The following is a 16,614-nucleotide window of genomic DNA, read 5'->3' as shown; positions in this document are numbered from 1 at the left end:
GTGTGTGTGTGTGTGTGTGTGTGTATGTGTGTTACTCTTGGCTGACCGACTCCATCTTATCTGTGGTCTTTCGTAACCAGATGACAGACAAATAATTAACCTGTTGTATATTTTTTTAAACGTGCCAAAGCTCAACAGCCAATCAGATTTGAGCTTTGTTACCACACCTTTCCCATTAAAACAGACTTTACATTCGTCCAAAAATTCATCTGCTTGTTTTTGTCAGCTGCTGACAGACGATGTGTCGACAATAATTTTATCAGACATGCACAAAATCAGCAGTAAGAGAGATTAAACCGTAAAATATGATGATGTTTGCATGTTTCTCAAAAGTAATTTAATAAAATACTGCAGTATTAGCATAGCACACATCCAAAGTCTATCATCCGTATATTTCATTGGTTTGTTTATTGTTAGTGAACAATAAAAGCAGTGTGATGTGGCTTTGAATGTCACTTATATATGAAGAGCTCAGATGCAAAATCCTCTAAGTGCGTCTGACATGTTTTTTTGTAAATGCATTTTTTTTATCTTTTAATGGATTTTGCCAACACATGGGTATTTCAACAGTATTTATTTATTATATATATTAATTTTCTCATTTTTGACAGAGGTGGCACTTTTCCATCTGCGTTTTTTTGTAGTGGTAGATCAATATGGGTTTATTAATGGCCAATACTGAAATTGAGAAAGCAATGTGACAGATTGACCATTATGAGGCCAATATTCTGTATATAAAATAAACATTTTTATGTGTAAAATCTATAATATACTATTTTAAGGTACTTGGAAAAAATATTTAGTGCAGGTCTGACACCTCAAGTTACTGTTTGAATAAGACTTTGCTGCTTGCTGTGTAACAACAACAAAAACGTCTTGTTAAAAAGTGCATTAGGTGCGTTTCCATCCAGTTCTTTATGCAGATAATAGTGGTATCGGTAATCTAGTAACCAGCAGTAAACAAAACAAAGCAATAAGTTAAAGCATTAATAGCTGGGTTTTCATCCAAATTTCTATCAAGATGTTTGAGCAAAAAGCAGTGGTATTGGTAACCTTGTAACCAATAGTAAATTAAAGGCATGCTTAGAAAATGGAGACAGGATTGCATTTAGTTATGATTAGGCAAGTTATTAATTAACTAGCAGTGCAGCTTGTAATTATCAAACTGAATGCTGTGGAGAGAAGAAGGAATGGAGAGTTTTTGATGCAGGCACTAACAGCAAGGGCATTACATCGACTTTGAGCTCCATATATGATAAAGACAACAAAAGAGGATGCAGCTAGATGATCAGTCATGTGGGGTTTAATTTTCTCTACGTCAGAATTTATTCAGCAAATGCATTTCCATCTCCCATTATTCGCATTTACTCTTTTATTGAGCAAAAACCACCTCAAGCAAGCGCAAAAAAAAACAAAAAAAACAGTTTTTGTGAATTTATGGATTTTTATTCAAAATTAGTCGTTTCTATCACTCGTTTGTGATCTTATGCGACACTTCAAAATGCACAGAAAATCAGTGTGATGGATCATGGAAACCCAGCTAATGACATAAGCTACAGTCGTAACGATAGGTCTGTGGCCGAGGATCATGTGCATCTCATCAGTAAACTTTAATTTTGTTCCTCTAAAAACCGCATCTGGACAGCTTGCTTTTCTCGCCCATGTCCCCACTGTTTTAAACTTTTGCAGTTGCTTTGTTAAATGTTTCAGGTTTTGTTAAATTCATCAGCTGAAGCAGTCAATAAGTAACGTGGGTGTAAAAACTTTTTACCAAGTTAAGGGATTTTCATTCAAATTTTGGCATTTTAATAGTTTGTGTTCGATAGGGATGCAAACATAGCTACTGTCTCAGACTTTGGCTTTACATTTGAGGAAGAGAAAGATTTATTGGCTTTACATTTTTTCCGATACATCGCCCACTGCAATATATCAGTCCAACAATAGTTTTTTTTATTGTTGAATCTTTATTATTCAACTCTATTCTTTTCACGATTGTTTAATTGCTCCAAAGCAGCTTTACGTTAATTAGTTGAAGTATCAGTTTAGAAGTTTAGAAGTGGTTTTATCTGTGATGATACTGGCTGCTATTTGCTTTCATTACCGTCAAATTACGTTGTGAGTGTTTCATTCAGGTAATCCAGATGAATATAAATGTTGTTTCTCATATGTGCATATTGAATTAATTAATTCATCGCTGCTATCAGCAAAACATTTTCTTTTCTTTCACCTCCTCAAGCTCACATGCATCCCATCATGCATCATTGAACTCGAATCGCGCTCCCCGCGGCCGAACTCCATCTCTCTGGATTAACGCGGTAATGTCGCAGGCCTCTGTGGAAAATTGTCTTTCCACACTTCTGATTGTTCTGTGTCACTCCCTTCGGCCCGACATGAGAAAGATCCAGACCTCTGTCCTCCTCCTAACTCTCTCTCTCGCTCTCTCTCGCTCTCTCTCGCTCTCTCTCGCTCTCTCTCTCTCTCTCTCTCTCTCTCTCTCTCTCTCTCTCTCTCTCTCTCTCTCTCTCTCTCTCTCTCTCTCTCTCTCTCTCTCTCTCTCTCTCTCTCTCTCTCTCTCTCTCTCTCTCTCTCTCTCTCTCTCTCTCTCTCTCTCTCTCTCTCTCTCTCTCTCTCTCTCTCTCTCTCTCTCTCTCTCGGCCGCCAGTGTCATTCTCCAATGGATCTGCTGGTAATTTGTAACGGCTGCTCGCCCATTAATGGCTGACAGCGCGAGAGAGTCCGGGTGTCATCCTGAGCGATATTCCTGACACCTCACCGTCGACCCGTCCCTCCTTCCTAACTCTTCCCCTCTTTCACCCGTGTTACGCGTTGATTGTCGTCTGGCGCTGGCGTGATGGACGGCAGTGATCTGTTAAATTGACTCTTTTCTCAGAAGAAAGAAGAAATAACAAAAATAATAAGTAAAATGAAATGTTTTTCTGCAGCTTTTTTTCTGAACCGCAAGAACAGATGTGAGCAAGCGACGCCTAAAATGACAAAACAATGCATCTGTCATGCTGGCTCAGGTGTGTGTGTGTGTGTGTGTGTGTGTGTGTGTGTGTGTGTGTGTGTGTGTGTGTGTGTGTGTGTGTGTGTGTGTGTGTGTGTGTGTGGGGGAGAGAATAAGAGAAAGAGAAGGAGTGCGTGTGTGTTTGTTAAAATGGTTTTTGTTAATATATCTTTGGTTCCATCATCAGATGAAAGTTGCTTCTAAACTAATAGATGTGACCCCTGTATTTGATCTTCTGGTTTTGGTCTGTGTATTATAATAATTATCAGTGTTAATGGAAAATGAAATGTTGAATGTTTCTGTTATGTGACAGTTAACTAAAATCATCGGACTTTATAATAATAGTTGTGTCGGTCACTGCGTGTTTACTGCAGTAAATTAGTGGCTTTCAAGAGCAAGAAATGGGTTCATTTTCATATCCAGTCGTCTTTGTATTAATAATTAAAATGATGAATTTCACAGTATGTAATAATGACTTCATTATATATATAATTCTTCTGTATGATAAACAGTTTTGGTACTGTGAGAATTCACTCACTTAAATATTTATAGTTTGTGGCATTTAGTTTAGATATTCAGAGGTTTTGTTGAGACACACAGACTTATTATATTAAGTGTTTTTCTTATATATTTTATTGTTTATTACACTGTGTTTTCTGCCAGTGAAATCAGATCAACCGATATTCCTTCCAGTGATCAGCCCCAAAAATCCTGATGCAAGCACACTTAAGCCCTTTTCACACAGAGATTACAGAAAATGCATCCAGGATTTGTCCGCGATCGTTTGATTTTTGGTTCTTTCACACTGCCAATGATTTTCAGAAATCTGTGCATGCATTCACACACATACAGTAAAGATCCCGTAAAGACATGTGATGTATTTAAAGTCCTGCACTTGGTAGATTTTTCCACACATCTGAAGTTTGATAATTATTCGTGCTTTTTCTCTTGAGGAACCACACACGTGTATTTTAGTTTATAATGAGATCAAAGTCAAAGTACTTCCTGATCTCTGCTTCAGAATATTTACAGGATGTGGTTGTGTTCACACAGAAGCATTTCTGACAATTTTATGGAAATTTACTGCGACCAAAGTGCAGTGTGAATGAGGTCATAGTTAAAGCCCGGAGTATAGTCTGTTTTTGTGTGTATGCAAATGTACTTGCAAGTATAGTTTATTTGACTCATACATGCACACAGAGTCACAGACATTCAATGCATGTGCATTGCGACAAAATGCAACACATCTCCTGGGCTACATACTACATAGTCCGGTAGGAGCATGCGTGACCTATGTGCACAATGTACACAAGGTTTCAAAAATTGCATCACGCAGACCCTCACATACGGATAAGAAATTGACCATACTTTTGGTCACGACCGAGGGGCAACCTTTCGATCTCTCTAATGCTGCGTTTACACCAACTGCGGTAGAGGCGGCAAGCACGGGTGATTTACATGTTAAGTCAATGCAAAGACACGATTACATGCGGATTATTATCCTGTGGCACAGTACGCGCGGTATACGCAGCACGGAACACGGGAATTGAGCGTTGCCACAGGAAACGCGTGAGTTGAAAAATCGAAACTTCTGCGGATTTTTGCGCTGTGTTAACCAATCAGGTCCTTGCTGTAGTAGTGACGTGATTACAGGAAGCGAGAGGAGTGGCGGAGTCTCCAATGAGTCACACAAGCCCCTCCCATGACGCGGATTTCAGCGTGAATTTCTCGCATGACTAGAATTTCACGCGCGGCTTTCATGCACAGATGAAGCGAGTGAACTCAAATGTTCAAGTGTCCAACTATGCGCGAACAGCGCGTTTTTGACGCCCCTACCGCGGCTGGTGTAAACGCAACATAATGAAGCCAATATGAAAGTGATTTAAACTGCAATTCATCGACTGGCCGCTTGAGGCTCCAGAAGGGAGTCAATTCCCATAGACTCCCATGTTTAAAATGGCCAACTTTACAGTAGAATATAATATGTACACAGCCTGGTACAAAAAGTGTTTTTCAACTGTGAGGGGGTGAATTTTTTTGTAACTCATCCGTTTAAATGATATTAAACTTCTGCATAATTAAGGGCGTGGCCACTTGAATGACGGTTTAACAGCCACTTGCTGAGGTTTCAGCAACCATTTACCTCAGCGTCACCCATGTCCCACCTCTTTACCCATGTTCAGAAAGCCATGAGTGATGCGCGGTGGCGCGCGGCCAAGATGGGGACGGAAGACACCGCCTACTTTAAGCTTCAAAAACGATCTTCACAAACCAATGGGTGACGTCACGGACACTATGTCCATATTTTTGTACAGTCTATATATGGTCACGCCTGAAGGAGTTGCATTGACTCTGCTTCAGGTTGCGCCTTCAGCTGTGATTTATTCAATGATATACAGCACAGCCTCTCGTACCGGTGCAGTTTGGTTGGTTTTGGGTAGTGTGAGCGTCCCCTAAGTGGAACTTTAAAACAACACTAACTATGGTTGGTTGGTTTTTTGTGTCTGTTCTCTGATTGGTGGATTCTTGGATAGTAGAGGCTGAAATGTGTAAAAGGCTTTATGCTGCAGGTCTGTTGGATTACAGTGACACAAACCTGCGCTGACATCCAGGTCTGAACTCTTAGGATAGCTATGGCAGTGTACACACACACACACACACACACACAGAAACACACACACACACACACACACACACAGAAACACACACGCGCATCTCTGTGTCCCTGCAGTGCAGACAGTAAAGGACGTCTCACATCAGGGCGTAATGACCCATGTGATGGCTGTGTGTGTGTGTGTGTTCCTCTGAGAGACGGGCGTCTGGTCTCAGCAGGCGAGATTTCCTCCGTAAGAGCTTAGGCCACAAACACTGAAGCAACGTTGAAACCTGAGCCGATCCACTGCCTCTTTGTGTTACAATGAGACCTCAACAAACCCACACCACCTGCTGATTGTGTGTTTGTGTAACATGTTACTGTATGTGCATTTACAACAAGAAGTCTGGAGTTACACGATTCAATTATAATCTGTCTGTAGATGATGAACTGATGGGTGCAGTCAAACGTCTCTTGATCCACAAAACTCTGTTTCCATCCAGACACACTGAAGGTTAAAATGATGTTTTGTTGGTGTTGGGGAAGATTTACACTGTTTACCTATGATGTGGTTTCACAGTAAGTGTTTGATGAAGTGTCTGTGTCAGTCAGTTAATGTTTTTTTAATAAGAGGTTTTTAAATGGAGGGATAGTAGATCAGACTGCCGGACCCCTGTAGAGTCGAGAGCTGTGCTGATTCAAGGGTCTTCATAATTATAAAGCTTTTTGCTCCACTCATCATCATAAGTTGTGTTTATGGTTTTTTGGGTGAAAAAAGATGCTAGTGGAGTGTGTGGTGTTTTTGTGCGGTCTCGCTCAGTAGTATTACAAGACAATTAGTAAAAAAAATAATAATAATAATACTGTCATACTTGTAGATGAGCAGTCAAAGGTCTCAACTCCTCTGCTGTATCTTTCCACACATTTCTTAAAACTTTTTTCAAATAAGTCAATGACATAAAACATAATTACTGGTTAAAATGAACATGAAAAACGTGGCTATATTTTACATTGATAACTGTGTACGTGTGTGTGTGTGTGTGTGTGTGTGTGTGTGTGTGCGTGCGTGTGCGTGCGTGCGTGCATCCGTTTGTGTGTGCGCGTGCGTGCGCATGATGTGATAAGCCGGTACGCTGAATTTTCTCTTGGTCTTTTGTAAAGTTTCAGTTGTGATCTGCTGATGGGAGCAGAATGAGGATTCTTGTATCTCAGCAGTTTCTTATTCGTCTCATGCAGCTGATGTTCAAAAGTCATTCATTCATCTGGACTCTTCATATGTGCTGATATTTCAAATGATCTCATGTGTTAACTCTTTATTGTAATGTTTGTGTGTTTTCAGTCATTCGTCTTATCTTGTTGATGTATGAATATTGAATGGCATTGATCTGTGTGTGTCTCGATGTGAACCCTATGCTTGCATTATGATGATGATATTGTTGGATGTGTGCTCCAGTCTCTCAGTAACACATGACAGTAGAGATGTAATTGTGTTTGCTCACAGGGTTATGGGGATTAATCTTTATATGTATTTTGTACTGATCAGTTTATTTGTCTGGAGCTTATGGGCACAACACAAATAATATTTTGTGCAGTTTTAGGGTACGAGAGCCACAGAATATTGTTGTTGTAGTTCAGCTTCTTCACATTTGAATCTGAGATGGCATCAGACCACCAGACTCAAACCCTTGGGGTCACCACCAGATATGTGGCCCATTTAATTTCATTGCAAGCTGTATACTTGTATAACTGTGTTAAGTAAAAACTCTTGTCTGCGTTGCAGCCGCTGTGTCAGCGCAGCCCTGCAGCCATCTGCGCAGCCGTGCGTTTCCAGCATTCCGCGACGGCGCAGAGCACAGATGTTGATCGTCCGTGGACGGGACAGGACAGCCTGGCGCAGGATGATCCTGAGATGTGGGATCTTCTGCAGAAAGAGAAAGACAGACAGTGTCGAGGACTGGAGCTGATCGCTTCAGAGGTGAAATATCATTCAACACAAGAATCAACTATAAACACACGATCACATTAAACATCATGACACTGTCTGTTTAATCCATACGAATCCATTCAAATGTTACTATTGAGAAACTGCACACCAGCTTACAGTAAGATACTGAGATCTGAGAGCAATGTGAAGGTCATGGGTCTTCAGTAATATAGCACCAGTGTTGGGGAAGTTACTCAAAAAAAAGGAATTAATTACTAATAACTTTCTAAATCCTATTTAGTAAATAATTCAAAGATAGGCTTAAACTGCTCGAATAAATCCTATAAAAGTACATCAGATATTCTTGTCACACTTTTTAAGTCCAATTCTCACTATTAACTAACTATTAACTACTTTTGCATCAATATACTCCTAATTACTGCTTATTAATACTTAGTAAACTAGTTGTAAAGTTTAACTATTGGTAGGATTAAGGATGTAGAATCAGGCATTAATTTGTGCTTTATTAGTATTAATAAACAGTCAATATATCAGTAATATTAATGCTAATAATCAACCAGTTAATAGTGAGAATTGAGTGTCACCATTATTCTTATTAACTCAGCGAAGTATTTAAAGTGAGAAGGATACATAAAAAACTTAGGGATGGGAGGTAATTTGCATGTGATTATCATTTGCATCTCGTCAGTGAAGCTGGTTCCTTGATTAGAAATAAATTTACTACACAAAGCCATAGTTCACTAACAATTGAGGCAATTTCGCATTAATTATCGTGGACGTTTCGCCTGCGATATGGCCCAGCTTGTCAGTGAACCATCACCCATCCCTAAAATAAAACATGCATATAAACCTTAGACTTTAAATGTTGATGTTAAATCCACTATTGTATTAGATATCATTGATCTTCAACCCATACACAGTGTTTACTTTAATTATATCAGAATTTACTGTTATTAAAGTAAGGAAAAAGTAATTCAATTACAGTAACTAATTAGTAGGGATGTGCATTTATGTCATTTTTTCATTTCGATTAATCCATAGGTCTGAAGAACGAGTACTCGATTAACTGGGGGCGGGGCAATCAAAGGGGCGGGGCGTACACGTCATGGTGAAAATGAAAATATTTTTATTAAAAACACTCAAATAAAACTTAATTTCGAAGAAACTATGACAGAACAATGAACACATACAAGAGTTTTAATGAATTAAATGTTTTTAACAGAAACCTCTAACAGGAAAAGCTGCGTGATGGAATGAAACTAAAGGGTTAACAAACACAAACCGAAGCGCTTTCTATATGACGCACTCTGCATAATATTAAGCCTTTATACAACAAAAATGTACAACGTCCATCTATCTGCATAAATGCAAGACTTCAACTAAGTTTTCAACTAAGTTATCTAAAAAAAAAGAAAGTTTAACTCCCTTTGTGGATGTGCATCAAAAACAGCGCACTTTTAAACACGTCCAGTCAAAGCACAAGCTTCATAACATTAAGCAGCTTTAAGTGTTGGTATCATTTTAGCATTTAGCTGTGTCGTGTCGTCCTCTTACCTCAGTCAAGATGTAATGTAAATGCTCATATGGCTCTCTGGTATCTCTTGACATTTGATGTTTAAATATGAGATGATAACCCATTGAACTTTTGACGGCGCTGTACATTTTGCAACTGACTGACTGTATTTCCGAAGATCACGGCATCCTTTTAAACCATAGTGCCTCAGTGATGTGAGGTGTGACCGGCTTCACGGGCTCGCGGGCTGCCGCGCATTCGCAGACTGGCGGGTTGCTGATGCGCGGTTGCGCGGAATCTGTTTGTTTTTGAATCACGCATGGTAATGCTACTGATGTCATACGTCAGTCTGCGTAGCTCGACACGACGTCAAACACGCATCTCCAGACCCAGTCTTTACTACCACATGCGCTCGTAACGCTAACCAGATACCCAAATGCCGCCATATCCACAATAAATAAATAAATAAACCCACATGATCATCGTTTTCGTGATCGATCATCGATGCCACGTTCGAGTACTCGAGCAATCGAGTACTCGTGCCCATCCCTACGCAACTAGTTACACCCAACACTGTATAGCACTTGAGTTGTATTTCTGATGCAGTCACACATGATCTCTTTGCTTACAGCGCATGAACTTAATTTTCCTCACTGAAGAACTACTCACAGCATGAGCTTAACCCTAACCTTAACCTTAACCTACCCATAAATGAGGATTTGAGTAATGTGGACCGTAAACTAAACTATAAGTCAAGGCTGACAGGACAATAATATTAGTAGTACCACAAACAATTACACAAAAATACACGCTGATAAATACAACCCAAATATTTAATGTCGTGATTATTACCATCCATTTGCACTAGTTTATATCCAGCTGGTTACTTTTATCCATGATTTAGCCGGCTAAGCTGCACATTTTAAGTTAAGAAAGCAAACAGTATGCGGCTCTCAGCTAACATTTCCAAATAAAAATCTGTTTCAGTTTATCTTTTTTATTATAACTGCAATATACTTCAGTATTTATGAATATAATGAATTATTAATTATTTGTATTAATTCTTTTATTTTATTGGTTCAGTATTGTTGTTTTATTACTTTTTTAATACATTTTAGCACTGTTTCACTTTGAGTGTTATGTGTTGTGTTTTTATCTAGTATCCCTTTTAAACACTATTGGTCTTTACAAACAAACCTATTTATCTGTTTCGTTAATATCCACTATTGGTCGACCTCTGATAAAGAAAGACTAGAAAGAGTTTAACAGTAAGAAACACATCATTCATAATCCAGTACACACATACACATAGATAAACACACACATACTGATAAACACACATTGATACTTATTCAAACCCACACCCTGATAACACACACCCACAATCTTTCTCACTACTTTTTAGAGTAGTATACTACTACAATACCCATACAATATTGTGCATATACAGTGTGTCATTGTCATGTATATATGGGATACAGTTATTGTTCAGTAAACAATGCTTAAGATACAACAATATATCCCACAATGCAATGGATTATCAATCTCATACTACTGTTTTAAATGCTGTTTGATGAAACGGTTATAAATACAGTAGTTTAATAAAGAAGGTTGTGTAGTCTCTTTAGATTATCTTCTAGTTGTTATTTTATGTTGTAATGTTAGTTTATGTTGTGTGAGAAAGGCAGAAAGGTCCAGAAGTGCGCCGGTCATATCCTTCTGAAATGAAAATAAAACTGCACATTGTAATTTCTGTAAGTTACATCTATTTATCAAACTATTAGTAATGCGGTTATTTTGGGGGAAATGTGAATAATTGCATTTCAGTCTGATTTAAAGGGTTAGTTAAACCACTTACCCATGTGTTATCTAAACCACCAAGTCATCAGATTGTCTTTAAAACACATTTTTAGATAATAAGAGAATAATATGAGAATAATTGATTTTATGTTAAAATAAAACACAAGTTGTGTTAAAAGTAACACAAAATGTGTTGTTTCAATGATAAGACAGAGATGGGTGGATTTAGTGTGTTGTCCCTAAACTAATACTAATGTGTTGTTTTTAACACATCTGAGTGTATCTATAAATGTGTTCTGAAGACAATCAAAGGACTTGAGGACTGATTTAGGACACAGTGGTGAGGGATTTCTGATCAAATTGTCATTTTTGGGTGAACTAACCCTTTAAGGTGTGTCCCTAAATGTTCTGCTTGCACTCCTAAACTTTTCAGTAGTGGTAGTTAAAGAAGTTCCCCTCCAGCTCTACTCCAGGCTCTTTTAATCTCTTGATTTGTTTATGAAGTTTCTATCTTTGGCTCTGTGGATTTCTCTCTTCTCCAGCTGGGAGTCTCTGCCTGTGCATTTACAATTCTAATGCATGTGTGTTTTATCAGCATGGCTGGTGTGCAGTAGAGAGCTGTTAGCTGAACTCTGATCTAGGGTCAGGCATTTGCATAACACCGTGTGAGCGGCTGACTCGCAGACAGACAGACAGACAGACAGTGAGGGGTGTCCGCTGTTAGTCTGTCTGTGCTTGCCAGATACTTTTCTCTCTACTGAACTGATGAATTTCGGTGTTAAATATGTTGCAGATTTTCACTGTGTTTGTGTGTGTGTGTGCGCGCATGTGTGTGTGTGTGCGCGTGTGTGTGTGTGCGCGTGTGTGTGTGTGCGCGCGTGTGTGTGCGTGTGTGTGCGTGTGTGTGTGTGTTTACCTTGACAGAATTTCTGCAGTCGAGCAGCTCTTGAAGCTCAGGGCTCTTGTCTCAACAATAAGTACTCAGAAGGTTACCCAGGAAAAAGGTGTGTCTGTGATGTCACTCTTATAGATGAAATTAATGAATGTATTGCATATTACAGCGCAGGTCTTTAAAGTGTCATACATTTACACGTTCTAATTATTGAAAATGTGCAAAAATCTTTTTTAATTAAAGGCTGTAAAAGTATTTTATTTAAACGGTGTGTGTGTGCAGGTATTATGGAGGTGCTGAGGTGGTGGATCAGATCGAGCTCTTGTGTCAGAAGCGAGCGCTGGAGGCCTTTGATTTGGACCCAGCGCTGTGGGGTGTTAATGTCCAGCCGTACTCCGGATCTCCTGCTAACTTTGCTGCATACACCGCCGTTCTCAATCCTCACGATCGCATCATGGGTCTGGACCTGCCGGACGGAGGACAGTGAGTATTAGATAATATTTATTTATCATTACCATATGAGTCATGAATGTAGGATGAACGGTGTTCTCTCTCTCTAGTCTCACTCACGGCTACATGTCTGATGTCAAGCGGATCTCAGCCACTTCCATCTACTTTGAGTCGATGCCCTACAAACTGAACGTAAGCAGACATTTACTATAATAATAATAGTAAGTGCGTGTGTGTGCGTGTGTGCGTGTGCGTGTGCGTGTGCGTGTGCGTGTGCGTGTGCGTGTGCTTGTGCGCGTGCGCGTGCGTGTGTGCGTGCGTGTGCGTGTGTAGACAGATAAGTAGAAACAGGTGTCTTGTGTACTGCTTGCCTTTTTAAATTGATCAGAGCATCATTGTGTGTTTGGGTGATCAATGAGTCTTTGTGTCTGTGTGTGTATCTGTGTGCGTGTGTGTGATGGATGAGTGGTCAGTCCCCTCTCTATGGGAGAGATAATAGGAAATCGACAGGCAGCCCTGAGCTACACACACACACACACGCGCACGCACACACACACACACACACACACACACACACACACACACACACACACACACACACTGCAGTATGACCCTCAGACTCCACATTAGTGTGATGGAGTGACCAGACAAACGGAGAGAGAGATTATCAGCTGTCCAGCTCTTGTCTCAGGTGGAGAGAAACTCAAGATAAGACGGGACAAAAGTTTGAGAGAGTGAGACTGTTCTCAAGAGTGTGGTGAGAGAGTGACACTGAGATGTGTGTGTCAGAGAGTGAGACAGCATGTGAGAGTGAGACTAAAGAGAAAAGAGTGAGACAGTAGGGCTGCATGATAAATCGCATGTGATTATCATCTCGTCAGTAAAGCTGGTTACTTAATTAGTAGTAAATCCCCATCACCTGCTTTCAGATGAAGCATCATTTACTACACAGACACAACACTTACTTCACGGACAAGCTGGGCCGTATCGCAAACATATCACAGGCGATACATCCGCAATAATTAATGCGAAATTGACCTAATTGTCGGTGAACTACGGCTATGTTTACACGTACGTGGTTATTTTGAAAAACGGAGAAATTTACCTTCATTTGTGCCCTTTGTTTACACGTAAACATAGATTTCACCTCTGAAATCGATTCCTTCTAAAAACTCCGGCCAAAGTTAATATTTAGAAAATCTTCGTTTTCATGCTTGCATGTAAACTGAGACAAACGGATGTTTAGGCGGCCAACATCAAAGTATGCGCCAGAGCTCGCACTTACGTCAAAAGTGCAACCTATGTTTACATGTGACAGCTACTCTGAACGCTTCCATGATCACATTTATGTTCGTGCAAACTCGTTTCGTGTGTTTGTATTTGCAAATACAGCTGCTCCATTATATCAAGGAGCAGAGACGAGTGCTCGGAGGTCAGCAATTTTACACGTGTTCGAATTCATGAGGCGCTGCAAGAACTGACATGCGGACATGAGAGCGCGTTGAGAAATCACACATAGAGGTCTAATTTCAAATCGCTCTTGCGGTACTTTGACGTCATCGAACACCTACTGACGTAATGTTTGGATAGATGTTCCCTTTTATAATAATATCTGGTTTAGTTAAAACCCATCACAGGGTGTCTGGTAAGAGACTTAATCGATTGATGTCTTATTTTGGAGAAACCTGTTTAATTGTCACCACAACAACTCAAGCTTTTGATCAGTATCCATACACGTGTGTGTGTGTATATGTGAAATATAAGCGTAACTGTATTAAATGACCACGTAAAATCGTTTAAATAATTATTATTAAGCTTAATAAACCAAATCACGTTATTATGGCAAATATAATAAAGAGAAGTCAAACAGAACACAGGTTTGGTCATTACCAAAGTCAAATAAGATTCACTTACTTCGCATTTACGCACAAACACATAACATTAAAGAAGTTGTCCTTAAAGCAAAAGTTCACGTCTGTATCAGCGATCCGGCTCAACTCAACACTAGGGCTGTCACTTTTGAGAAAAATCAAATTCGAACGGATTTCGAATATCATGCAATGTATCCGAATATATTCGAATATCTAGGCTCCGCCCCCCCATGCGCATCAAAAACCCACCGTAATGGAGATTCAATCACAAAATTATTAACAGTGACAGTCATAAACAGGGTTGTCTGGATTACTTTTTTACTTAATGTTTGAAACTGCAGGTTATCAACTTATGAATAACAAACTTATATATGAAAAAACGATTCAGAACAGTTACAGACAATAACGTGACAACTTAAATAGCAGCAGGAGTATATAGGCAGACGCAAACGGAATTCGCGCCCGCAGAATTCGGCAGAAAACTCCGCGGAATTCCGCGGATTTAATGCCCGTCATTGACAAGCACACATATCCCGCTCTTGAGCGTGTTTGTGACCAGAACTGTCATTGACAACAAGCACACATACAAAGCATATCACAAAGCGCGTTTGTGAGCCGTCATTCACAAGTACATTAACCCTGCGCGTGCTGTTTGCTTGCCCGTTTTCAATGATAGAGAGAGCACAAACCCTTTGATACTTGAGATGAAATTAAACTTACCACTTTAAGCAGATCTCATTTGTCGTCAATGTGACGCGCAACAGTCAGCACATGATCATTTCAAATCCGTTTACAAGACAAATGCTGTTGTTGTTTAATATAAAGTTTACATTGCGTTGTAAAAATTATGAAATTATCTTCATACATGCTAATTTCATAATGCGAACGTATCAACACAAGCTTTTTATTCTGCTATAATATTTAACACTATAAACAATATGTCATTTTATATACAAACTATAATTCTATCTTGACATGCACATGAGGTTCATTTTGGTCCCATTTGATTCCCTCTCTTGCGCACAGTTGCCGTCGTCGGTCTCACTCTCAGCCTCCTTCCTTTTACGAGGTGTTACAGTAAAAAAATGCGCTACACATGGCATTTAAAAAACCGGATGGTTTATTTATAGTTCGAATACGGATATTTCACGTCATGTTCGAATGCATATTCGAATATCGAATAAAAAGTGACAGCCCTACTCAACACTGAGTTCTGTGGGCTGGATGATCGCAAGCACATAGACGCGGGCGCTGATTGGCTGCTGCGCTGGATTCTGTGTGTCAATCAATCTCTGCAAGAAAAAGAGATCTTATTAGCGAACTTTCATAATAAACTATAATAACAAGTAACAGCCTTTAACACCTACTGCAAAAACTCCTTCCTCCAACACGAAGAACCAGTCCGCGTCACCGCCGACGATTGGCTTACGTGGGCTTGAGCTTCTCTTGACGGCATATATGCACGGGTACGTGTAAATAAACACTTTTCTGAAAACTGACATGTGTGCACGATATTATTTTTGAAACTGGAGAGGTTGAAAAATCTGTTCATGAAAATAGCCGCCCACGTGTACATGCAGCCTACGACTCTGTGTAGTAAATGCTGCTTCATCTGAAAGCAGGTGATGGTGATTTACTACTAATCAAGAACTGGCTTTACTGACGAGATGCACATGATAATCACATACGATTTATCGTGCAGCCCTACGAGACAACATGTGAAAGCGAGACTGTCTGTGAAAGAGGGTCAATATGTTTGATAAGATGTGTGGGAGAGTGACACAATGTTGGTAATCGTGTGCGTGTGTGTGAGTCTAGTGGTGTTTGTAAGGTTTGACAGTCCTAAATAACTACAGTAGTAATGTTGTGTGTACAGCAGATGTGAATTGTGTGACACCTCAGCATTAATTATCTCTCATTATAATGAATGAAGCTGTCTGTCTGTTTGCTGAGTGGACTGTAGTTTCTTACTTGCTGTCAAATTAAAAAAGTCACTGTGGGTATAGCGTGGCATAAATGTTACAGCAAAACACAACCTGCCACACATTTCTACTGTAATAGCACATGTACTGTCACAAAACCCTGGAGAGTCACAGGGAGAGAGTACAGATAGCAGGATGTTGTATATATAAACCACTGGATTAAACCAGTTCTCTCTCTCTCTCTCGCTCTCTTTTCAGCCTAAATCAGGTCTGATAGACTATGATCAGATGGAATTAACTGCCAGGCTCTTCCGACCCAAACTCATCATTGCCGGCACCAGTGCTTATGCCCGCCTCATCAACTACGCCCGCATCAAAAAGGTACCAAACCTCACACTCGTCCTGTGTGAACCTCCTCTGTCATACACTCTTAAAGAGGTCATATTATGAGATTTTTTCTAAGATGTCAAATAAATCTTTGTTGTCCCCAGACTGCATATGTGAAGTTTTATCTTAAAATACCCCACAGATAATTTATAATAGCATGTGAAAATTGCCACTTTCTAGGTGTGAGCAAAAATGTGTTGTGTTTAGGTGTGGCCTTTAATATACAAATGAGCT

General features: G+C 39.7%; 1 protein-coding gene across 1 annotated transcript in view; it reads left to right on the top strand.

The window, feature by feature from the left end:
- The window catches only part of shmt2 (serine hydroxymethyltransferase 2 (mitochondrial)), a 29,469-nt gene that overhangs the window by 973 nt on the left and 11,882 nt on the right, over nucleotides 1–16,614 (top strand). Inside the window, exons 2-6 of the mRNA XM_065272502.1 lie at nucleotides 7,381–7,575; nucleotides 11,783–11,862; nucleotides 12,033–12,233; nucleotides 12,311–12,392; nucleotides 16,252–16,374. Coding sequence (XP_065128574.1) covers nucleotides 7,381–7,575; nucleotides 11,783–11,862; nucleotides 12,033–12,233; nucleotides 12,311–12,392; nucleotides 16,252–16,374 — 681 coding nt within the window. The remainder of the gene's footprint in view (nucleotides 1–7,380; nucleotides 7,576–11,782; nucleotides 11,863–12,032; nucleotides 12,234–12,310; nucleotides 12,393–16,251; nucleotides 16,375–16,614) is intronic.

Source organism: Paramisgurnus dabryanus, chromosome 7 (genome assembly GCF_030506205.2).
Source record: "Paramisgurnus dabryanus chromosome 7, PD_genome_1.1, whole genome shotgun sequence".
NCBI classification, from domain to species: Eukaryota; Metazoa; Chordata; class Actinopteri; order Cypriniformes; family Cobitidae; genus Paramisgurnus; species Paramisgurnus dabryanus.
This window is presented reverse-complemented; position numbering and strand designations above follow the sequence as displayed.